The sequence below is a fragment of the Hoplias malabaricus genome, chromosome 9 (genome assembly GCF_029633855.1).
Source record: "Hoplias malabaricus isolate fHopMal1 chromosome 9, fHopMal1.hap1, whole genome shotgun sequence".
Taxonomy (NCBI): domain Eukaryota; kingdom Metazoa; phylum Chordata; class Actinopteri; order Characiformes; family Erythrinidae; genus Hoplias; species Hoplias malabaricus.
Genome location: NC_089808.1, coordinates 4,032,170 through 4,056,485, shown reverse-complemented (window position 1 = coordinate 4,056,485; position 24,316 = coordinate 4,032,170). Strand labels below are relative to the sequence as shown.

Genomic DNA, 24,316 nt, shown 5'->3' with positions numbered 1-24,316 from the left:
CGCTACATATTTAAATAACTATAATACAAGATTAAATATATTTACAAAAACAGGCAAGTATTGAGTTCAAAGAAGAAAAAAAAAGCAGAGGGTCTGGGGAGGCTCACCTTCACCAGAATGAGTGTAGAAGCCAGAACACACTCGGTGAAGAGCCACAGAACAGCCACTCATACGTCAGACACAGAGAGAACGACAGCGAGACAAACACACAACAGCTCTCTCTAGTGGAGTTAGTTCAAAATTAAACTTTAATGCCATTTCTTTCAATTATTATTAAAATAATACATTTGAACAAACGTTTCTTATATCCCACAAAAGGCTGCATTCTTTATAAAGTTTAAAAGAGCATCCAGAACAATAATCAACATCTCAGGTGCCAGAACAGAAAGGCAAACATGAAAGGAAAATAAGTTATTAATATCAATAGCACTCTCGCCATAAAGAGCTACAGTGAGGTTACACTGATGTGCAGCACCTCCTTATTTCATACGATATATGACTGACAGCAACAGCTCAACTGCAGCATCAAAAGCATCAGAGTAATCGTATTTACAACAATTCTTAATCAGACATTCGCTTGCAGGAGGGTCCGGTCCGTCAAAGGGAACAACAGGGAACATTCAAGTTAGGAGCATTGGAAAAGTGTATTGGATCCAGTCACTACATGAGCCAACAGGTCCATCACATTAGTCTACAAGTCTATAAGGTGCCAGACCAAGGTCAAATGACCATTATCCAGTTTTATGTGTGTGTGCTGGGCAGAGCGAGGCTGGGCTCTGTAGGTGAAGGCAGCTGGACTCTGCACAGCAGCCTCTTTGTGGCTGAATCTCTGTTTAAGTTCTTGTACGGGTTCCGACGGGTTCCACGCAGGCACATGGACGGAAAACTGAAGCCTGCAAGACAGCAGCCAGAGCAAGCCACCACTTCCTCCGACTCTGGAGGAGTCACGGGCGTCGTGGTGCCATTGTAACCGTTGACCGACAGTTCCAGTGGGGGTACCTCGCTGTTGTTGTTGTCGAGGTCGGGTAAAGGAGGTAAAGAAGGGGGTCCGTTCAGTATGGGAGGGCTCCAGCCGTTAGTGAAGGGTTTTGGATCGGGGGAATCGGGAACAGCATCGTCTGGAGTGTTGGAGGAGCTGCTGCAGTCCATTCCCTCCTCCATACTCTCCTCCGTTAATCGGTCTACCGACATTAACTCAAGATCCAAGGGGAGACCAGAGTCATCAGCTGGAAAGTCATTGCCTTGCTTCCTCTCCTTTCTTTCCTCATCTTTTTCTTCCAGTTCTTCCTGTATGGAATCTTTTATTGAAAATCCTTGCTCTTTCTCTTGCTCGGTGGGTGATCCCAGCACAAACTTTGGTCTTTGGAGATTGTGAGACACATCGGAAAAACTGCTGCCAATTTCAAGCAGGATGTGAGTGTCACCAGTGAGGATGTCTGTCGGCGAGTTGAAAACATTATCATGCTCAATCTTGGTGTATATATTCAGCACACTGTCTCTGTTCATATCCGGTGAATTGTGTTGCGCTGTGTCAAGATTAGCTTCGGGACCTGTTATGCCTGTGCTGCATTCTAGTGCAGCACTCTCACTGTTACTCCTCAGTGATTGGATGTCTTCAGCGGTGCAGGGCAGTGATTGACAACGCCTGTGGAGCCGCCGTGGGGCCTTCCTGCATTGGGTGGGACTGCAGGTGTCAGGGCGTGGGGGCAGTGTGAAGGTAAGAGAGATGACAGATTTACTGGGTGTGTCAAACAGTTTTATGCGCCCACCATTGAGGTCATGGCGCTGAGAGAAGGGGTTGACCCGGGTTGGTGTAACTTGGGCAGGGTGAGGTGGGAGTACATCAGATTTGCTGCGGGACAGACGACCGTCTGCTGGAGCGTCCAGAGATGACCTCCTCCAGCTTGGAGAGCGCAGGCTTGGAGAAACAGGGTCTACTAAAGAAAGGGGAATGAAACAAAACACAAAGAACAATAATAATATATCCAATTTCTTGGATGTAAAACCACTGTGGAGGATCAGACACATCTGGAGCTGGGCTCTGAGTCCAGAGTACTCAAAACACCACTTTAAATCTACTAAAAATTATTAATGAAATAACATATAATAAATTCAAAAATTCACCCAGTTTGAAGTATATCATAACTGTTATAAAATTCAATTAGCTACAGAAAAGTGACTTTTTCTATATACAGAGAGCATAAGCCATATTTTAAATATTATATGTATAATTAGGTACAAATTCCTATTAAAACCCAGAGGAAACCCATGCAGACACAGGGAGAACACACCACACTCCTCACAGACAGTCACCCGGAGGAAACCCACGCAGACACAGAGAGAACACACCACACTCCTCACAGACAGTCACCCGGAGGAAACCCATGCAGACACAGAGAGAACACACCACACTCCTCACAGAGAGTCACCCGGAGGAAACCCATGCAGACACAGGGAGAACACACCACACTCTTCACAGACAGTCACCCGGAGGAAACCCATGCAGACACAGGGAGAACACACCACGCTCCTCAGACAGTCACCCGGAGCAGGAATCGAACCCACAACCCCCACAACTGTTGAGAATAAATAAACCTCTTAAAGGTAAAGCCTTTTTAAAATGGCTTTACTCATCTCACACAGCTTAACATAAGCTTTAAATTAACGACAATTTATTTTATCCAGATCAACAGAAGTGAGCATATGCATTTTGCTGACTCACCTTTAGCCTTTACCGACTGCTCCGTCTGCTGTCCAGCACTCATTTTCTTCTCCAGCTCAGCCACTATTACAGCAAACGGGGGACGACTCTGGGCTCTCATCTAAGAGACAGACAGAGATATTAAATGCAATGTCTGAGATTTCCCTGCAGAACATTAATGTGTTAGAAATGTCTGCATGTGAGACGTACACTACAACAGGTCACCGCTAAGCTGAAGAAAGCAGGGGGGCAGTCTCTGACCATGAGCTGGAATGCATCCACATCTAGACCAAAATCCTAGACCAAAAAAAGAAATCAGTTTCATTCTGTAATGCATTCAATTTTGTTTACAAAAGGCAAAGACATTAAATCATTGGCCTAGATATGTTTAAGACAAGTATTTCTACAACCACCAGGGAGCACTAGTGTCCACACCTCACAGAGTTCAGTAATAGGAACGTCTAATATGGACAAATGATCCTAAATTAGTACAGAGTTGTACTAGTTGATGATACTTTTTTTGAGTTTGGTAAACTGTCTTTGAAAAGCTCCAGGCTGCTTTTACTATGTTTAATATGCATGCATGAGTGACTGAGCCCAAGTTTGCATAACCAAACACACTCTACACAGGTGTTTTGAAGTAGTGTAATAAAAATAAACCACATATTTTAACCTAGATAACACTTCTGTTTGAACCCAGATTGATTATGATGGCGAATCATTCTGAAGTCAGGGTGTTAGTGAATTTTATTTGTATTCTTATACTTTGCACATATGAGAAACTTGATTGCACTACCACTAAAATCCCGTCAGCCAATCAGATATCAAACAATGGAAAAATATTAACAGGTTGACTTTGTTAAAAACTCAATACAGATGTCTTTACAATCAGTTATAACCATTAAAGGCAATTTATAACCATTAAAACTAGTTATTGCAGTCTGCTTAAATATGCCAATCCTACAGGGGATGTCAACTATTGACCATCTGTGTACGCTTTCAACTCTGTGCTACTGTCTAGAGGTAATTCTGTTCACTGAAACCATGATCTTACAAATAGGATTACTGTGCAATGAGGCGTTTCATCCATTCATTCATTAACCCTTATCCCGTTCAGGGTCGTGTTGGGTCCAGAGCCTACCTGGAATCATTGGGCGCAAGGAAGGAATACACCCTGGAGGGGGCGCCAGTCCTTCACAGGGCAACACACACACACACACACTCGGACACTTTTGAGTCGTCAATCCACCTACCAACATGTGTTTTTGGACTGTGGGAGGAAACCGGAGCACCCGGAGGAAACCCAGCTCCTCATAGACAGTCACTCGGAGGAAACCCACGCAGACCCAGGGAGAACACACCACACTCCTCACAGACAGTCACCCGGAGGAAACCCACGCAGACACAGGGAGAACACACCACACTCCTCACAGACAGTCACCCGGAGGAAACCCACGCAGACACAGGGAGAACACACCACACTCCTCACAGACAGTCACCCGGAGGAAACCCACGCAGGCACAGGGAGAACACACCACACTCCTCACAGACAGTCACCCGGAGGAAACCCACGCAGACACAGAGAGAACACCCACAACCTACAGGTCCCTGGAGCTGTGTGACTGCGACACCTACTTGCTGCAACACCATGCCGCCAGATTCAGATATTCATACCCTTCAAATTCAGTATTTGAAAATGGCCGCTCCATACAGTACATGTATGCACTTGGCATCTGGTGACTTACAAGCTTTATTTTGTTACGTCAGTGGGAGAATGAAGCGCTAACATTCATGCCTGAGGACTCATTGCTTTAGTGTGATGTTCTAGCCTGAGTGTGGAACTGAACCTTACTCTGCTGCTTGAAAGGTAGGCAGTGATGTTCATTATGACACTAACAATTGCTGTAAGAAAAAACCATTCCACACTGCTTTAAGTCCAAATGGAACATCTTTTAATATAGAACAGCACTTGTCAAACTTAGCCATAAATGCTACATGACACAGCTGGGATTGGAACATGGATCTCAGCAGCGTGAGGAGAGATTTAATACCTCTGTACGCGGCAGGAAGTCTGGATCCGCCTGAATCCGACCAATAATTTCACAGAGGATGATCCCATAGGCAAAAACATCAACCTGTACACACACACACACACACAACATGATTAGTCAACAAAGATGAGGAACTTTGTTGACAAGTCATTCTCCACAGTTGAAATACTGATTAAAATGATTAGCTTTTAGCGATAAAGACATGTTCAGAGCGCTGGCTGAATTCAATGGAACAATCTTGATGTAGGAATCGGAAACACTGACTCATCCCACCTTTTCGTCATACTGCTCTCCTCTCAGCACCTCCGGAGCCATCCAGTAGGGGGAGCCCACAATGGCCAATGGCTGCTTCTGTGACCCATCACTAAGAAAAGAGCAAGAAAACTCAATCTTTTTTTTTCTTTTATAGTCTTCAGCATCTGCACCACACAGTGATCTCAGTCTTCTTTAAGGTGCTAATACGCCTTTGTATGTGCTTTGTGAGCGTCTGTATGAAAACCCAATAAAAACAGAGTCAGCAACTTCCTCAGGGATATTTCAGACTTAAACCATAACAGAGAATAAATAGATTAAGAGAGATGTTTAAGATTGACAGAAGAGGAAGTTCAGAAAGAGGAATAAAAAAAATAGGAAGAGGAAGAGAGGACGAGAGATTCGTAGAGAGAAAAAAATAAAGTGAGTAAGAGAAAAAAAAAAGAAATAGAATGCCAAAAAAGATAGAAAAAAAGAGAGATAAAAGACATAACAGAGGAAAAACGAATGAAAGAAATAAAAGAGAACAGAGATAATGTGAGAGAGAGAGAGAGAGAGAGAGAGAGAGAGAGAGAAAAAGTGTAACAAACTTGCAGTGTAAACACCATTTGGGGAAGTGCTGGTGGAGGCACACTAAGCAGCAGCTTGCTGGAATAGTTTGACCGTATTAGGAGAGCTATCCAAAAACCTTGACCTAATACTCTCCACACACACACACACACACTTTTTCTCCTCCAGGACAGCAGTCTGTCTGTCATTTGAGACACTCTTAAATTATGTATATAGCCAAACACCTGTGAACCAATTATGGAGAGGGAAAAAAATATAAATACAAAAAACCCCAAAAAGCTCCAATTCAGTCCAGCGAGTATCAGGATAAGCACTGCCACGCAAGCACATACACATGCACACACACACACACACACTCCAGCCCAACTCTAACACACACTTATGGAAACATTAGGAAGTTGTACACAAACACACAACGGAAACAGAGCACCCGCCGCACTCAAAACACTCACACAGGCAGCTGCAACAGTGTTATATAAGAGTGTGTGCACGGTTCTGATGGTGCATTAAAGGGGAAGCTGATAATAAAAAGAGAATTAATGCCACAGCAAGTAAACGTCAAGATCATAAGTTAGCACATCACATATAAAAGCAACAGACCATTCTCCACAACGTACAAAAATATTTGAGGGACTCACTGACTAATCAAACATTCTTATCGTGAAAAACAGTGTTACGTTCCGGTATCAAGATGCAATAATAAACATTCTTGATGCACTTCATATCTTTGCTGGGGGAGGCTCAGAGCGGTTTCCTCTCTTTAACTGATGGACACAAATGACTTGTGTGCAGTTCTTTCTCTTTAAAATTATGCAACATGTTTTGCTGTAGAAAGGTCAGACGTTGACAGAAGCCTGTCATTGCTTTAAAACATTTTACAAATGTTGTTGTAGTTAACTCTGGTGTTAAGCCATAGATTTTAGTGGAAAACTGTAGTTTTACATCAACAACTAAAGCTGAAGCTGTGTGGAAAAGCTGAGAACTTTACTCAGACATCGGGAGGTGATTGTTTTTACAGATAAGTACGTGTACAATATTCAAAGTCACAACAAAGTTGGGATGCAGCATTTTCTTTCCTCCTCAAGGCAGAGCTCTGACAATCTGCTATGCATTATTTAATGCTTTGTCTGTATTACACCAAGGGGGCCATTTCTGGTAGACAGAGACGTATTGCCATATTATTATACGCGCCGACACAAAAGGCCATGCACCTGTACTGTCTTAGGGTCAATCTGGGCATGTACCTGCTGGCATTTGCAGCTTTAAAATAACCTGCAAACCAGGACTCTAAGGAATCAACACAGATATCAACTGTGTAAATATCTAATGTAAAAATATGGCTTTTATTTTGTATTTCTGACTCCTTCCATTTATTCCAAAGCAGTTACCACAGTAGCATTAACACACATCTGAGAGATCGGCCTCTTTATGTTGTGTATATTACCCTTGTCTGCAGTTCTAGTCAATTTAGACGAAGATTAAAAGCACATTAACCGACCTGTAATCTGGAATTTTCTCTGCCAGGCCAAAGTCTCCAACAACAGCAGTGCAAGAACCGTTCTCCCAACGCACCAGACAGTTCTACACAAAAACAGAAAGATAAAATACAAGCATGTGCTTGTGTCAGATTAGGGTTGTCTTTTATTAGATAGCTATTGTACAACTGCAGTGAAAAAACCTATGACTTGATATTGATTCAAAGTGCAAGGGTGTGTGTGTGTGTGTGTAGTCTGTGTGTGTGCGCGCACGTATACCCACATCTCCCTGTAACTTTTGTGAGGGAATTCAAGTCTGTGATCTTTCTTTTTCCCAGTCCCTTTATAAGAAAGCTGTACTATATTATTTGAGAAAACTATGATTATTTTTATGAAATATGTGGGACTACGTTGGCAGAGCAGGGGTTAATATATACCCTGCGTGTGGGAGTGCGACAAATACTGTTGGTTTTTGTCGGGAGCGAGATAATGCCTAGTAGGTGTGGGATGTAAAGAAAAAACAACAACTGTACACTCATACAAATAAAAGGTGCTACAAAAAGGGTACGACACATTTCTCTATTACTGTCTGAGAGGGAGAGATGCACCTTTGAGGTGAGGTCTCTATGGAATATGCCTTTGCTGTGAAGGTACTGCAGACCTCTGGCTATATCCAGCCCCAAACCCATCTTCACAGACCATGACAGGTACATGTCGCTGTCCAGCAGCTGTTCCAGATTACCACCATTAATGTACTGAACACAGAACAAACACACAATTAACATACACACTCCTGTTGACAGATACAGCTATTATTTGCCTGTGTATAACATTAATACAAAACGTCCACTTGACAAAATAACTTTCGTCTTCTAACTGGCATTGTTAGGAAATGTTCTTAACCACTACTTCTGCTTTCTGCATTTTGCCATATGGGTGTATGTGTGTGTGTGTGTGTGTGTGTGTGTGTGTGGAGAGCTAAAACAGTACCTCTGTGAGAGCATGGAGGTGTCCCTCATGTACACACACTCCTACAAACCTGAGGGGAAAGAACATGTGCACACAAGATACTGAATTTCATACACAATGCAACTGAAACAGATAGTAAACCAAAACTTTAAGAAAACATGTTCATACAGGAGTGACCAAGCAGAATCAATGAGGATGTGTAAAATACAGATTCACCAAAACATATTTCAAAACTCATTGCAACATCACATGCTGCAGCAGATCATGGGGGTTCTGCACCGGCAGGCTAAACAAAACATGGTTTTAAGACAGGGCCCATCCCAGTAAAAACCGGAGTCCTGTACCTGTGGTGTAACACTATACAGTGCACTATAATAGCAGTTTACCCTTAAACACAAAACGTGTCATCCTCAAGATTACAGGTTTCTTTTCTTGTAGACCAGTTTAAAAATGTTCTTTATTAGAAATGAGAATTGTCACTATTTAATTAACTAAAAGAACACCAACTGATGTCACCAATGAGGAAACAAAAACAGCTTTAAGAAAAAGGTTAAGGTTATCAGGTGTTTAAGTTTTAGTGCCATCAATTTTACACACTGATTATTCATTATCTGAAACCCACGCACACACAGGGAGAACACACCACACTCCTCACAGACAGTCACCAGGAGGAAACCCACGCAGACACAGAGAGAACGCACCACACTCCTCACAGACAGTCACGAGGAGGAAACCCACGCAGACACAGGGAGAACACACCACACTCCTCACAGACAGTCACCTGGAGGAAACCCACGCAGACAGAGAGAACACACCACACTCCTCACAGACAGTCACCAGGAGGAAACCCACGCAGACACAGGGAGAACACACCACACTCCTCACAGACAGTCACCCGGAGGAAACCCACGCAGACACAGGGAGAACACACCACACTCCTCACAGACAGTCACCAGGAGGAAACCCATGCAGACACAGAGAGAACGCACCACACTCCTCACAGACAGTCACGAGGAGGAAACCCACGCAGACACAGGGAGAACACACCACACTCCTCACAGACAGTCACCAGGAGGAAGTCCACGCAGACAGAGAGAACACACCACACTCCTCACAGACAGTCACCAGGAGGAAACCCACGCAGACACAGGGAGAACACACCACACTCCTCACAGACAGTCACCCGGAGGAAACCCACGCAGACACAGGGAGAACACACCACACTCCTCACAGACAGTCACCCGGAGGAAACCCACGCAGACACAGAGAGAACACACCTCACTCCTGGACAAACCTGAGGATGTTTGGGTGACTGAGTCGATTCATCAGCTGCACTTCTTTCAGCATGTTGGCCCTGTTACTGGCCAGAGTATTCATTTTCAGTGCCATGACCTGCCCTGTGATCCTGTGTTTCACCTAAAAGTAGAAAGCAGGTAAGAGAGAAAAAAAAATGTAGAGGACAGAAAATAGTAAGAACGGAAAAGAATCAAAAATAAAGCGCAGACACATTAAAAGCAGGTTCTCTTCACAGATTCATTGAGGTTAATGCAGCCGTCAGACTCTCCTTCACTCACACACACTTGATTCATCGTAGACTTCAAAGAGATGGCTTTTAAACACGAAGGGGGAAGAAAATCTGAGTGAATATATAAAGACTAAAGTCTGATTCATTAAACCCCAAGTTTCCACTCTGTCAACAGGTTCTTCTCCGACGTAGATCCATTATCGGTTCTAGAGCGTCACACTCCTAATGTTCCACTGATCAATTTCTAGACCTAACTCTACAGAATGAATTTACATTCAAAATCTGTTGCCTTCTGCAGAGATCTGCTGTAATTAATGTTCTCTGAAGTGTTTCCTTGACTCCCTTAACCTCCTCCTGGGCTACATTTTGCTTAAAAACAACTACAAATAAAAGTAAACCCAATCCATCGTGACATAAACACACACTAATCCCTCGCTACTTCGTGGTTCATCTTTCGCGGGTTCACTACTTCGCAGGTTTTTTCAAGGGGGGCTTATGGCCGCTATATCACGGATATTGAGGGAAAATCTAGGAAAACCGTGAAAGATGAATAGCCAAAAGTGTTTTTTGTTTTTTTTATTATTTCCATGAATTAGACTTAAGGCTGTAGGTGACAAAATATATCATTTACAAGTGTTTCTTACGTACAGTACATGTGTTGTTCACATCCACATCCGAGTGAAATTTACTGACGCTAAATCACAGCTTAGGAATGACTCTATTAAGGAAACTGGTGGAATATCACATGTAGTTCCAGCTGAAAAACATTATAGAACGACTGTTTAATGCAAAGTGTGTGTTGTTAACAGCAACAGGGAGGGGTTTAAAAGTTCCAAATACTCGTTAAATACATTAAAAAAAATCTCTTTCCTCTACTTCGTGTAAATTCGTTTTTCGTGGGTGGCCTTGGAACTCATCCCCCGCGAAAAACGAGGGATCACTGTAATCAGATCAAGAAACCTCTATTTAAACTTCAATCACACATCAGAGAAAGCAAGTGCTTCACACTCCCAACTCGGAGGCACCACCAAACACAGAAAGCCTAGCTACTGGATGGAACTGGGAAATGAGTTAGTGTCAATAAATCTAAAATAGTGTTTTAAGAAATTAATTTTACAATTATATTCTACAACTTTTTAATTAGGGACTGAAATAATATTTACAAACATTTTATTAAGTAGAAGACAGATTGGTGAGTGGAGCACGGACTGGTCACCTCCTAATCGTTTCCTGTCTGTAGATGGCCATGTATCTGCAGGCCCTAAGAGCTCAGCAGAGTGCCTTTATTGATATTTTCACACCGTGTGTGTGCCCTCATCAATACGAAATGAGTTTCAAGGCGCTCCTCTCCCTGACATGGCACACAGTCTGGCGCAGTCAAACTGTCTGGTTGTCAAGGCAACATGCAACTGCCATTGTGTACAACTCCCACTCACTCACAGTGTCAGACAACATCCTCTGCTTCTGGTCCGAGAGGTGGGAGTGTGTGACACTGAGAATGTCCTAAAGCAAGTATGTGTGTGTGTGTGTGTGTGTGTGTGTGTGTGTGAGAGAAATAGTTCATCTCTGCTAGAAGAAAGCCCACCACAGCACTACATAAGATCCTCCTCCAATACTCTCAGCAGATTCTCACAACAGCAGCAGAGCAAGAGTGAGACTCACAACCAGTTAATTATGCAGCAGAAGTTCAGAAAACACCATTTCATTATTTCATTTCCGATTTTTTAATTATTCCTTTATCTTATTATTTTATTTTATTTTTTAACTAAAACCATCACATGATTTTGGCCAGAACTGTCATTTCAGGGGTTTTGGGGGTCAGGGAGCCGTACTTTGTTCAGAGATGTTAACACTATTTAATTAATATTTAAACAATACTTCATTTATATGAAAGTTAAAAACAGATTTGTATACAAGCTTTAGACACACACTGCATGGTTTAAAAGGTTTGGGAAAGACAGACTCCTTTATAAAACAAGTATTAATCTTCTTGGTGTTCATTCATTCATTATCTGTAACCCTTATCCAGTTCAGGGTCGCGGTGGGTCCAGAGCCTACCTGGAATCATTGGGTGCAAGGCGGGAATACACCCTGGAGGGGGCGCCAGTCCTTCACAGGGCAACACACACACTCACTCACACCTATGGACACTTTTGAGTCACCAATCCACCTACCAACGTGTGTTTTTGGACTGTGGGATCAAACCGGAGCACCCGGAGGAAACCCACGCAAACACAGGGAGAACACACCACACTCCTCACAGACAGTCACCCGGAGGAAACCCACGCAGACACAGGGAGAACACACCACACTCCTCACAGACAGTCACCCGGAGGAAACCCACGCAGACACAGGGAGAACACACCAGACTCCTCACAGACAGTCACCCGGAGGAAACCCACACAGACACAGGGAGAACACACCACACTCCTCACAGACAGTCACCTGGAGGAAACCCACACAGACACAGGGAGAACACACCACACTCCTCACAGACAGTCACCCGGTGGAAACCCACACAGACACAGGGAGAACACACCACAATCCTCACAGACAGTCACCCGGAGTGGGAATCAAACCCACAGCTCCAGGGACCTGGAGGTTGTGTGACTGCGACACCTACCTGCTACACCACAGTTCTGCCTCCTTCTTGGTTTTGTATCATGCAAAAAGAAATAAATCCATGTGGTAGTGCATTCATTTAGATGATCCGAAAGTCTGCAGTAAAATTGTTTACATATATATAAAACAACCGTTCGAGTGCTCAGCTCACAAACCACATAGCAACACTCTTTTGTGCTGCATCAATGGGGCACTTTTCCAGTTTTCCCACTCACTCACACTTCAGACTGTAGCTGCAGAGAGACCTATTGTATTTTGACTGATGTCTGCTAAAAAATGCCAAGAGAATCATTTGGAGATTTATAAGCTTAATAAGTAATCACATTCATCAGAGCATGCCTCTGCATGCAAGAGTTCAGCTCAGTCATCTGTACCATGCTCAGTAAATATAAATATAGTAACTAGGGATGCACCCAATTTGATCTCTTCCTCTCTTTTGTTTTCAGCTCTAATGTTGAGTGCTATCTTCATTTTGTTACCGATGGTAGTTTAAAGTATTTTTAGGAGAGACCTGTATACCAGTTTGCCACATGGAGATTTCTGCCTACATTACTTATTTTCATCTCCTTTACATTCACTAACTTGAACAGTCTATAACCTGGAATCATCCCACTGGAGGAAGCTGTGTTCACAGAGAGGCTCATCAAGGACTACAAACGCCAGCGTGGGTACAATGTCTTATGCAAAATTTATTCAAATTATAACCTATAGGGGCTGAGGTTGGGGGAAAAAAACAATAAATCTGATTGTTAGATTTTTTCATATATGCATTTAATAAAAAAATAAATGTAACTTTAAAAAAGAGAGAATAAAATAAAATTCACTGAATATAAATATAACGCAATACGTTTGATTTTCAAAGTCTAAAGCATTTGTGCAGTTCTCATGACAGTCACCCGGAGGAAACCCATGCAGACACAGGGAGAACACACCACACTCCTCACAGACAGTCACCCGGAGGAAACCCACGCAGACACAGGGAGAACACACCACACTCCTCAGAGAGAGTCACCCGGAGGAAACCCACACGGACACAGGGAGAACACAACACACTCCTCACAGACAGTCACCCGGAGGAAACCCTCACAGACACAGGGAGAACACACCACACTCCTCACAGACAGTCACCAGGAGGAAACCCACGCAGACACAGAGAGAACACACCACACTCCTCACAGACAGTCACGCGGAGGAAACCCACGCAGACACAGGGCATTTCATGTTAAATGTTTCATACATTTTTTAATATAAACGTCAAAACAAGGAAGGTAATAAATATTCTTATTATAAGTTTAACATCATTAGTAAACACTGTTTGTTGTGGGTAGGACTCGGGCCCCGAATGTGAATATAACTCAATAACAAGTGTAAGCCCTGATTAGAACCCAATAAGAGCAATTCTAAACTTATGTAAGAAACTTTCTGCACAACTGCTAAACCACCGGAAGACAAGTGCATCGTCTTATCACGTACTCACACTTGCTTATGAACTTTGGAGTCCACATAATGAAATCTAATCTCATTTCTACATCAAAGGTGACTTTATGAACCATGACACATAAAAAGTGCATCAATAAGTAGGTAATCTATGCTCAAATTTAACTACACACCTTTTGATTAAAGGTACAATTAAAACAACACAGCCATAGTTTCTAGGGCCCCATAGGTAACAAAATACGAAGTCTCTTGTGTTGAGTTTAACATTAGAAACCTAGGAGCAGTAACGGAGCAGGTGTTTACAACTGAAATAGATTGGTAAAGACTGCACGACTGTAAAGGGTTGGTCTCTGTGTGGTCTTATCAAACGTAAACATAGTCTAATGACTTTATTTGCATTTCTCAGTGCAGATACTGCAGACGCCCTGACCACTTCTAACCCTCAAAGCCCTTGTGTGAGATCAAACTTCACTTAGACACTGAAGGATAAAGACTGACTGACGGTCCACTCATCTGTCTCTCACACACATGCACACATTGTAAATACTAGGCTGATGTGAGAAAAGGTTAAGTCAGTGCAATAAAACTGTAGAGTGATATATATATGAGAGAGAGAGAGAGAGAATATATTTCTGGTTATTTTCTATGTCTGAATTACTGAATTATGTTCAACGTTAATAGAAGTTGGGGTCTCAACGATCATGCTCCACACACTAATACTGTTCTTCAATGTTCTACAGGGTGGGCCATTTATATGGATACACCTTCATAAAATGGGAATACTGGAAACTATGGATACTGGAAGCCTGTGCGAGCGGTGTTGCTATCAGTGTGTGAAGAGTGGGAGAAGAGGGTTGCATTGACAATCCAACACAATGGGCAGCACTTTGAACACGTTTTATAAGTGGTCAGAAACTTGGAAGTAACTCATGAAAGAATAAAGTTACGTTAAAACCAAGCACACCATTGTTTTTCTTGTGAAATTCCCAATAAGTTTGATGTGTCACATGACCCTCTTCCCATTGAAAAAACAAAACTTGGATTCAAAATGGCAACTTCAAAATGCCCGCCATGGTCACCACCCATCTTGAAAAGTTTCCCCCCTCCCATATACTAATATGCCACAAACAGGAAGTTAATAGTTAAGTTTTCCCCATCAAAACCAGTCTAGTGAATCAGTTAAGACATGTTTGGGGTCTGAATTTTACTTCATTAATATACTAGGGCTATGAAGCTGAATAATTAACAATTACAGTGGAAGCAAAAGACTGGCAACGAATGTGTTAACGGCAGTGGAGGACCCTCATATTAATTACATTTTTATTTTAGTGCATTAACATCTTTTCAACCCTCAGTTCAGTGACACTGTCTGTGTACTGTCATGACCCAAACCATACGTGCAGCAAATCTCACAAACTGTAAAACAGATCTCTTTCTGAAAACATGCTGCTACAGCTTCCCTTGATCCAACATTATGTGATCAGCTGAATAGACCCAAACAAACGTCTGAGCACGCAGCAGAGAGTCACCGTGTGCGTGTTCCACGCTGCTCTGTGTCAGCACGGCACTCTTACTGTACTCCAGACTGTTCAGTCTTAACCAGAACGACGGTGTGTTTCCCAGGGTGCAGTCACTCCCGCCCACACTTTATGATCATACTGCATTACCAAGTTAAATTTGATGCACACGTTCAGATTATACTTCAATACTACTACTCTATTCTAAAACAATAAAACAGATGACACTGGCAGCATGTTAGTTTTGAGTCATTCATACCTTCCATTATTTTATTTTACATAATTACGGTGCAAGTGTAAGTTGGAAGTTGGAAAATGTCCAAACACAGACTCAGGCCTAGTACACAAACAGACCCCAGGCCAAACGCACAGATCCAGGCCAAACGCACAGACACACACACATCCAGGCCCAAAGGCACAGGCCCTAACAGACCCAGGCAAAACGCACAGATCCAGGCCAAACGCACAGACACACAGATCCAGGCCAAACGCACAGATCCAGGCCAAAAGGCACAGACCCTAACAGACCCAGGCCAAATGCACAGAAACGCGCATATCCAGGCCAAAAGGCACAGACCCTAACAGACCCAGGCCAAATATGCAGATCCAGGCCAAAAGGCACAGACCCTAACAGACCCAGGCCAAATATGCAGATCCAGGCCAAAAGGCACAGACCCTAACAGACCCAGGCCAAATATGCAGATCCAGGCCAAAAGGCACAGACCCTAACAGACCCAGGCCAAACGCACAGATCCAGGCCAAACGCACAGACACACAGATCCAGGCCAAATGCACAGACGCACACACATCCAGGCCCAAAGGCACAGGCCCTAACAGACCCAGGCAAAACGCACAGATCCAGGCCAAAAGGCACAGACCCTAACAGACCCAGGCCAAAAGCACAGAAACACGCAGATCCAGGCCAAAAGGCACAGACCCTAACAGACCCAGGCCAAACGCACAGATCCAGGCCAAAAGGCACAGACCCTAACAGACCCAGGCCAAATGCACAGAAACACGCAGATCCAGGCCAAAAGGCACAGACCCTAACAGACCAAGGCCAAACGCACAGATCCACAAAGATCCAGGCCAAAAGTCACAGACCCTAACAGACAAACGCACAGACATGGACCCTGATCTGGACCAAATACACAGAAACAGACCTGGACCAATAAAACCGACCCAAGAGCAAAGACATAGACCCAGACCAGTCACAGACCCTGAAAAGAGACTGACAAATCCAGAACACACACAACTCAGACACAGAGACCCAAAACAAAGGCACAGAAAAGTTCAGGACATAAACAGAAAAAACCCCAGATCAAATCCAGGCAATTTGGCCTGAGTCTCCATCTCTGTTTCTGGCCTGAGTCGGTGTGTTTAGCCTAACACCTAGACACAGACCAAACAGAGATAGAGACCCAGAAACAAGCTAAACACAGACACAGAGACTGTCAGCAGAGCGTGTCCTGACAGACAGACACTGAACAAGCAAGCAAACGAGAGAGAAAGCTAAGTGACACCGAAAGGCAGAAATGTGCTGTAAAAACATTCTGCTCTTCATGTCAAAACTGGCCCACAAATTGTTTCAAACCTCACACTTGGCTGCCAATCACAACAACTCTAACTGCACTGCACAGAAAGTGTTTAACCAGGACAAATACCCACTGCCACACACACACACGATAGAGATGCTATGTTTTTTTTTTTTACTTTTAACTTCACTTCTGAGGCAAGCGGACTAATATTTTTATTTATTGTTTATATATTATTAGTTCACAACAACATTTATAAAGTGTGCTACAGGAGGAGGAGGGAGTATGAGCTTGCCACCTAGAGGAAGCGGAGGATCGGACTTAAGATCGAGCCCAATTAAACCGATACAGATCAGTAAAATAACGCTGTGATCGGCCCCCATACTGATCTTTGAGATCGGATTGGGACATCCCTACTTTCAGGGGACAGCAAGGTTAACAATAGTTTGGAAAAGACAACCATTAATTTGCTAATTATATAAATGTTTTTGTCAAGAATACATATGACGCAAGGCTAATATACCCAAAATATTAGCATATGACGCTAGGCTAATATACCCAAAATATTAGCATATGACGCTAGGCTAATATACCCAAAATATTAGCATATGGCACTAGGCTAATATACACAAAACATTAGCATATGACTATTTTAAAGGATAAAATAGTCAAGTTTTTATATAAATGGAAAACAGAGAGGCAGAAGTTAGGTCACAGTGTTAGGAGTCTCACTCAAAGTCTTACATCGGTTTACTGTGGTTGTGCTTAGCTGAGCATATCTGCTGATAATTATATAACCCTGTTATAATTTTAAACATCATAAAACATTCCATTATATTAAAACTCAAATATAGATATGTATCTACACACAAACACATTTTTGTAACTTCCTCATAGCTACTGTACACCTTTCCGTTTTCTTCATTCTATCTACAGCAGCCCAGTGGTTTAAAGTGGGTTCAATAATAAACCGTTCCTTTAGATTTGAGTGACGTTGCCTACAGAGCACATTTAAATGCTTCTGCTCACTGTAGCAGTGTACAGTTTCTTTCTCCATAGAAATCTGAGCTGCAGGAAAACATTGAGAAGCATGTGATAATTAGCCAACAGCAGGAACAAAGGACTATTCTCACAGATGGGTCTTCATTTACTTTACAAAAATAACTCGCTCCTCAGTCAGATGTGAACGCAGACCTAATTACCCAACAATAATCGTCACACGTGACACCGATGCCAAATTAAGAGAAATTAACCACAAAGCTGTAATTGTTAAGTGCTAATGGAGAAAATCTCTCTAACAAGCTTTTATTAAGACTTTTTTTATTCGTTGTGCTCAGATCTATAAATATACGATTACTCAGCTGCCAAATCACAAGTTGACCGGTGGTTTCTTCAGGTTTATGATGCAAGAAAGTCTTCTTGTATGAATCTGCACATTTGAGACTGTTTGAAGAACATGAAGTGTATAAACAGCATCGTATGAACATGTTAGGAACACAAACACTTGATTCTCACACTGTAGGGGGTTTAAACTGCAGAAGAGATCTTTAAAACAACCTTCCTGATATTTTTTAATAACATTTGCTTTTGTTACGTATCATATATTTGTCTTTTTTTATTATTACTCTTGTTTGGTTCATTCAACTGTTTGTTTGTTTTTTTATTTCCTAATGTATTGCATTTTTTGTTGATATTGTAGAAGTTGAAAGTAAACTTTGTAGATCTTCAGTAGTGGGGTGGGCTAGTGCCCTGTAGCACAATTTCACTTTATCCTAACAAAAAAGGATTTGTAAACTATGTCATGTTAGGATTTTTGTAAAATGAAAAAAAGCAAATAGACATTCATTCACATAAGAAAAGAAAAAGAAGGCTTGCAGGCCTTTTGTGGTTTTCTCTCATTACAGCTATAGTCTTTCAATGAAGAAAAAAAAAGAGAGACTGGAGGGAGGGGATCGGCAGTGATATGCTCTTCTGTTGGGGCAAGCTGTAACTCAGGAAAACAAACACTACCTGAAGGATGTGTCATGACAGGCACAGACAGACACCTCCCTCACTCCACTATAGAACCAAAACCCTTCTCAAAATCCAAGCCATCAGCACCAAAGCAGGCAAAAACCTAAGGAAGAACTAACCGATCCAAACCAAAATAAATCATTTTAAATTAGCCAGTGGGTAGACTGTACAGCAGATCTACGATAAATAGATCAGAATAATGGACAGCATTATAGACACATTTTTCATGTAAAGCCTGACAGGATCTAATAGGTTCTCCATCACATTTGCATACATATTGAGCTCATTAAGAGTGACATTCTACAAAGAAGGGCAAGAAGGCATTACTTCAATTGAAGGCAAGGGTCTTTTCATGCTCTGTTTCACAAACACATACAGACAAAAGCTGTACAGGGTGGGCCATACACCTTAATAAAATGGGAATGGTCGGTGATATTAACTTCCTGTTTGTGGCACATTAGTATATGGGAGGGGGGACACTTTTCAAGATGGGTGGCGATGGATACAGGAAGCCTGTGGTAGGTGTTGCTATCAGTGTGTGAAGAGTGGGAGAAGAGGGTTGCATTGACAATCCAACACAATGGGCAGTACTTTGAACACATTTTATAAGTGGTCAGAAACTTGCAAATAACTCATGAAAGAATAAAGTTACATTAAAACCAACCACACCATTGTTTTTCTTGTGAAATTCCCAGTAAGTTTGATGTGTCACATGACCCTGTTCCCATTGAAAAAACAAAAGTTGGATCCAAAATGGCCGACTTCAAAATGGCCACCATGGTCACCACCCATCTTGAAAAGTTTCCCCCCTCCCATACACTAATGTACCACAAACAGGAAGTTAATATCACCAACCATTCCCATTTTATTAAGGTGTATCCATATACATGGCCCACCCTGTACAATAGATCCATTTTAGTGAAAGCACAGATCGGTAGTTTAGCAAATGCGAATTTAACATGCGGAGAGCGATAAAAGTAAATGTGATAGCCTGGCTTACGTTTTGAAAACAAAATGGACTCATTAGAAACAAGGGGCAATGCAAATGTTCATGTGCACTTTAGATGCTGAAATATAAACATTAATAAAATAAAGGTTTAGCATTAACAAGTAACTCTGGCTTCACAAAACATTACATTAAACATAACCATAAATATCACACTGAAAGGTCAAATCTAATAATCTTACCAGTTCTTTAAGGAAATATCTGTCTCTACTGATATGAATCTATTTTAAAACCCATACTCTAATAACCACACACACACACACACACACACACACACACACACACACACACACACACACACACACACACACACACACACACACACACACACACACACACACACACACACACACACACACACACACACACACACACACACACACACACACGATGTCCCTGTACTGAGTGAGTGCTGAGTGTCCAGTGCACCTGCATGTCTTGTCATCGGGTATCCATTTCACACCCTCAATGACCTGCTACCTTTTCACAGGTCATACACTCCAGGCTCTACCGAAAAAAGACTTCCATCATCACTTTTCTCACTGTGCGTAAAGAAAATGTGATCTTTGCACAATTAAATAAACAGTTATAAGAGAATAAAAGATATAAAAGGTCTGTACATGCTTCTGAAGGAGATACCGCTGCTTGATAACATCCTCTCAAGATTAATTCATGTGGCAATGTGGGCTGAACTTTGAACAACTTCATCAAAGTCTTCTTCTGTTACAACTTTTCAAACAGTCGGAACACTCTCAATAAAAGAGAATGACGACTGAGCTCCTGAGACATTACTATGCTGACGAATTCTGAATGGTCTAAGGCAGGGGTGCACAACTCCAGTCCTGGAGGGCCGGTGTCCAGCAAAGTTTGGTGATTCCTCTGCTAAAACACAACCCTTAATCATGTGTGTGTGAGCAAAGGAATCACCAAACGTTACTGGATACTGGCCCTCCAGGACTGGAGTTGTGCACCACTGGTCTAAGGTGTTTAACCGTGGTTCTGTGGAGAAGAACCACAGCACTTAAAATGTTCTAACGCTTTTGAGTTCAGTTAGCATTTCACCAATCTGCCAAGATGCGTATCCTGAGAACGTAAGCGTGTTACAGGCCTAAACCCACAGAGAAAATCAGGTACGATGAAAGATGGGGGCACGTTAAAACGCCCCTTGGCAGTTCTTTAGAGAATGGTTCTCTGAAAGATATATTTTAAACTTCAGGAGTTCTGATCTTAATATTGTTTTTAAAAGAAAGCACCAGTGGCCTTTTATATTGTGTAAATATTCTGGACGAAATTATCTTCCATTAAAGTTACATTTACTAGTTTATTCCCAGGAAGTTAAGTTGTGCATCAAGCACAAACGCCAAATCTGAAGTAATATGTTTGTGTGGTTAAAGCTTGGACGAACAAGTACGCTGAACGACTTCTCAAACATTTCTTCTGACACCAAGTACACGATTAACAGGAACACAGCCACAACATCACTTTGGACTGGTATTGTGTGGAATAATCAGGTCTGAAAAACCAAATCCACCAAGAGTACCGCACAGCGTGCACGCTCTCCAGGGAACATTGCTCCACTGCTGAAGGCTGGAGGTTTATAACACGTGTGGCGGTGCTAGGCATTGAGTTACCCCTTCGACTTTACACTTTACTATGGAGATCATACACGTGAACGTGTGTCCACACAATGGGCGCAACTTTAAGTTACTCACTTCGTTAAATTATGCCTGCAGTCGTTTGAAGTTATATTAGATAACATTATCTACATTCTTTTTAAAAACAGCCATCCAGACGTTAAAACCTTCATTTTCTGTCGTATGGATTGAGGAAAGCCAATAGAAAGTACGACCAGAATTAACTAAACACACAGTCCTCACCCTCATCCATCACCTTACCTTAAAAACTTCTGAAAAGAAACCAGAGCCGATCTTCTCACAGGAGAAATCATCGATGCGTGCGAGGCTGGACACGGCGCTCCGCAATGCTCGATAAGACGAGGGTCTGATACGCTGTGCTGAGGGGGCTCCATGCCCTGGGCCCTCAAGGGCCTCAACCTCAGCCTCCATCACTGGAGCTCCCTCGGTGTCAAGCACAACGCAAGTCCTTTACATCTCGACGAATCAGGGAGCTGCAGAAATTCACTTAATTCCAGTTAGATGTACGTTCCTCCATCTGTTCCGTTTTTTTGCAGAGGGTGAGGATGTTGAGTATTTAGCGGCAAGGAGGACTCCACAACATACATCCCCTAAAATAGTGCAAATGTTTAGGCTTCAGAAGCTCCACGTTCCATCACGTCCAAGTTAGTCTTCACGGCATTCCTCTCAAACCTGCAAAGAGACCAACAGTAGTTCACTGTCTAAACATGTAACACTCCTTAAGTCAACATTTCCTTTGAAATCAAGGGCAGTCCTGAGGAGTTCTTCACTCTTTTTTGCTTTAGCATTGGCCTCTTCTCTTCTGAGAGGGATTAACACTAGGTGTTGGAACAACGCTGTGAAGTTCTCATTGCATTCAGCCACAAGAGCACTAGTGAGGTCAGATCCTGATGTTGGAGCATTAGTTCTTGATCACAAACTCCACTCCTAGTGCTGCCCAGTGCTGGGGACCTTAGCTGACACCTTGAACTAAGGATGGTAACCTTAGGCTCATTTGGGGCCAACTGTGTCACCCATGGAGGCAAAGATTATTAACTCAGTAGTTTGAAGGTGTCTGGATACTTTTGGACACACTCTGTATGTCTACGCCTGCACTGCGCGGTCCCGTGTACAGTGCTGCTGCAGTGGTGTTTGGGACATAACTGTGACGCATCTCCGAGTGAATAATCGCAAACTGCAGATAAAGATATAATCAAACACTGCACCGCAGCTTCAGAAGTTGCACTTTTGCGCCACGCCGCAGGACAGCTCGAGGAGGTGAGGCGCGTGCGCCTGCTCGTGCATGTACTGCTGAGCTGCAGCAGCACTGCGGAGCCGAGCACGAGCGCCGTTAAAACAGCGTGCGCAGCAAACAGAGCTTCACTCACCGATATTTTGGAGCTCGCGCACCGGATAACCACCACCGTTTTCGGGCGAAGTTGGCTTCTTGCTCCAATATTCCGTTCCACCTTAAATGCTAAGGCGTACTGTTCGTAAAATTTAAGGTGGGTTTAAAAATCGAACACGACGCTGGCAAAGGGAAAAAAAGCCTAATGCAGTTGCACCGCAGGCGCGAGCGGGACTTTTTACCTGCGACTTTTAAACCCCACCGTTTAAGGTGGAACGGAGAGTTAGGTGAGGAAGCCCGTGTCACTCTCACCGCGGGGATGAGTGAGTGAGTGTTTACCTGAGCTGCCTCCTCCCGCCCTCTTCAAGTCTCGTGGTCCTCTGCGGTGAGCTGCACAGGGCAGAACCCGCCAGGCTCGCGCCGGTAAACTCGCAGAAGGAAAAGCGGCGGTGTAGAGGCGAATGCTCTTTATTGGAGGCTCGAAGCGCGGAGGCGGGTCCCGGGAACGCGAGCGCGGGCGGCGTCACCGCGCGGGGGCGCGCAGCTACCGTATGTAAGCACTGCTCACATAAAGAGCTTTCTCAGTTAGCCACTAACTTAAGGCCACATTTGATGACTGTCAAATCTCCCTCAGCTCTGTCATTGGACAGGGATGATTTCTGGGCTTAATTTATCTGGCTTTGTGGAATCCCAGTAAACAATTAACCCGTTGATTCAACGTTGAAATAACGTAATGACTGCCGTCTAATCAACGTTCTCTTAAGGTTGAAAATGAAAGTTGAAAAGACGTCCAAACACAGACATTGAAAAGACGACTATTAGACGCTTTTTGGACGTCCACTGACGTTATCGATTGGTCACCACTTATTAAGGTGGATTTTGGACGTCCATTGACGTTTAAAATATGTCCTTGACGGACAGACTACTTTTAGACCTATTTTGAACGTCCAGGGACGTTCCTTGTTTACTGGGATAACCCCAATATAATTCATGTAGAACTGTCTGACAGGAAGAGATAGGAGAGTATAAACTAGCACCAAGACTACAGCTGTTAACATGTCCTGACCTTGATTAAAATAAATAAATACAATGTTATATATCCACACAGGGCCCCCTCCAGGGTGTATTCCCGCCTTGCGCCCAATGATTCCAGGTAGGCTCTGGACCCACCACGACCCTGAATTGGATAAGGGTTACAGATAAAGAATGAATGAAAGGATATCCACACAGGAGCACTTTGTAGTTCTACGGTTACAGACTGTAGTCCATCTCTTGCTGTGCATAAATGGTTAGCCTCCTACCACCCTGTTCTTCAATGGTCAGGTCCAACAGAAAGCGGGTCTGATTTGCCCGGTGGATCATTCTCAGCAGCGCAGTGACACTGATGTGCTGGTGTTGTGTTCCTTTGTGTTGCACTGATACAAGTGGATCAGATACAGCAGAGCTGCTCGAAATTTTATAAACTTGTTCAGTTCAATATTCACACCAGGGCTGTGACCTCTCTCTACACACACACACACACACACATGGTTTTGTGTAGAAAGTCATAAATATACTTTTGCCCAAAATATCTTAAGATTTCCCTTCACTGAAATTAAGGGACCTAGTCCAGCCCCTAAAAAACAACCCAATAGCAATATTCTTCCTCCACTAAATTTTAC

General features: G+C 43.0%; 1 protein-coding gene across 3 annotated transcripts; it reads right to left on the bottom strand.

Annotated features, from left to right (window-relative positions):
* Positions 1-237: 237 nt before the first annotated feature.
* Positions 238-23,189, bottom strand: tesk1b (testis associated actin remodelling kinase 1b). Of its 3 annotated transcripts, none has more exons than XM_066682072.1 (11): positions 22,995-23,189; positions 21,569-22,000; positions 9,313-9,434; positions 8,040-8,088; positions 7,658-7,804; positions 7,073-7,155; positions 5,026-5,116; positions 4,753-4,836; positions 2,912-2,998; positions 2,723-2,822; positions 238-1,937 (listed from the first exon to the last, which is right to left on the bottom strand). In XM_066682072.1, the coding sequence occupies exons 2-11, from the start codon at positions 21,737-21,739 to the stop codon at positions 742-744; spliced, it is 2,130 nt and encodes a 709-aa protein (XP_066538169.1). In that variant the 5' UTR covers positions 21,740-22,000; positions 22,995-23,189; the 3' UTR covers positions 238-741. The 3 variants fall into 3 exon arrangements, with proteins under 3 accessions (XP_066538169.1, XP_066538171.1, XP_066538170.1); XM_066682074.1 differs by having other exon boundaries at positions 238-1,934; XM_066682073.1 differs by lacking the exon at positions 22,995-23,189 and adding an exon at positions 22,696-22,975.
* Between the last annotated feature and the right edge of the window lie 1,127 nt (positions 23,190-24,316).

Excerpts from the sequence above, each read along its gene's own strand:
- tesk1b (XM_066682072.1), bottom strand. The coding sequence starts at position 21,739 with ATGGAGGCTGAGGTTGAGGCCCTTGAGGGCCCAGGGCATGGAGCCCCC. Across the intron at positions 5,117-7,072 it reads GAGAAAATTCCAGATTACAG|TGATGGGTCACAGAAGCAGC; the intron begins GTCGGTTAATGT and ends CTCTTTTCTTAG. Across the intron at positions 2,999-4,752 it reads ACTTCCTGCCGCGTACAGAG|GATTTTGGTCTAGATGTGGA; the intron begins GTATTAAATCTC and ends TTTTTGGTCTAG.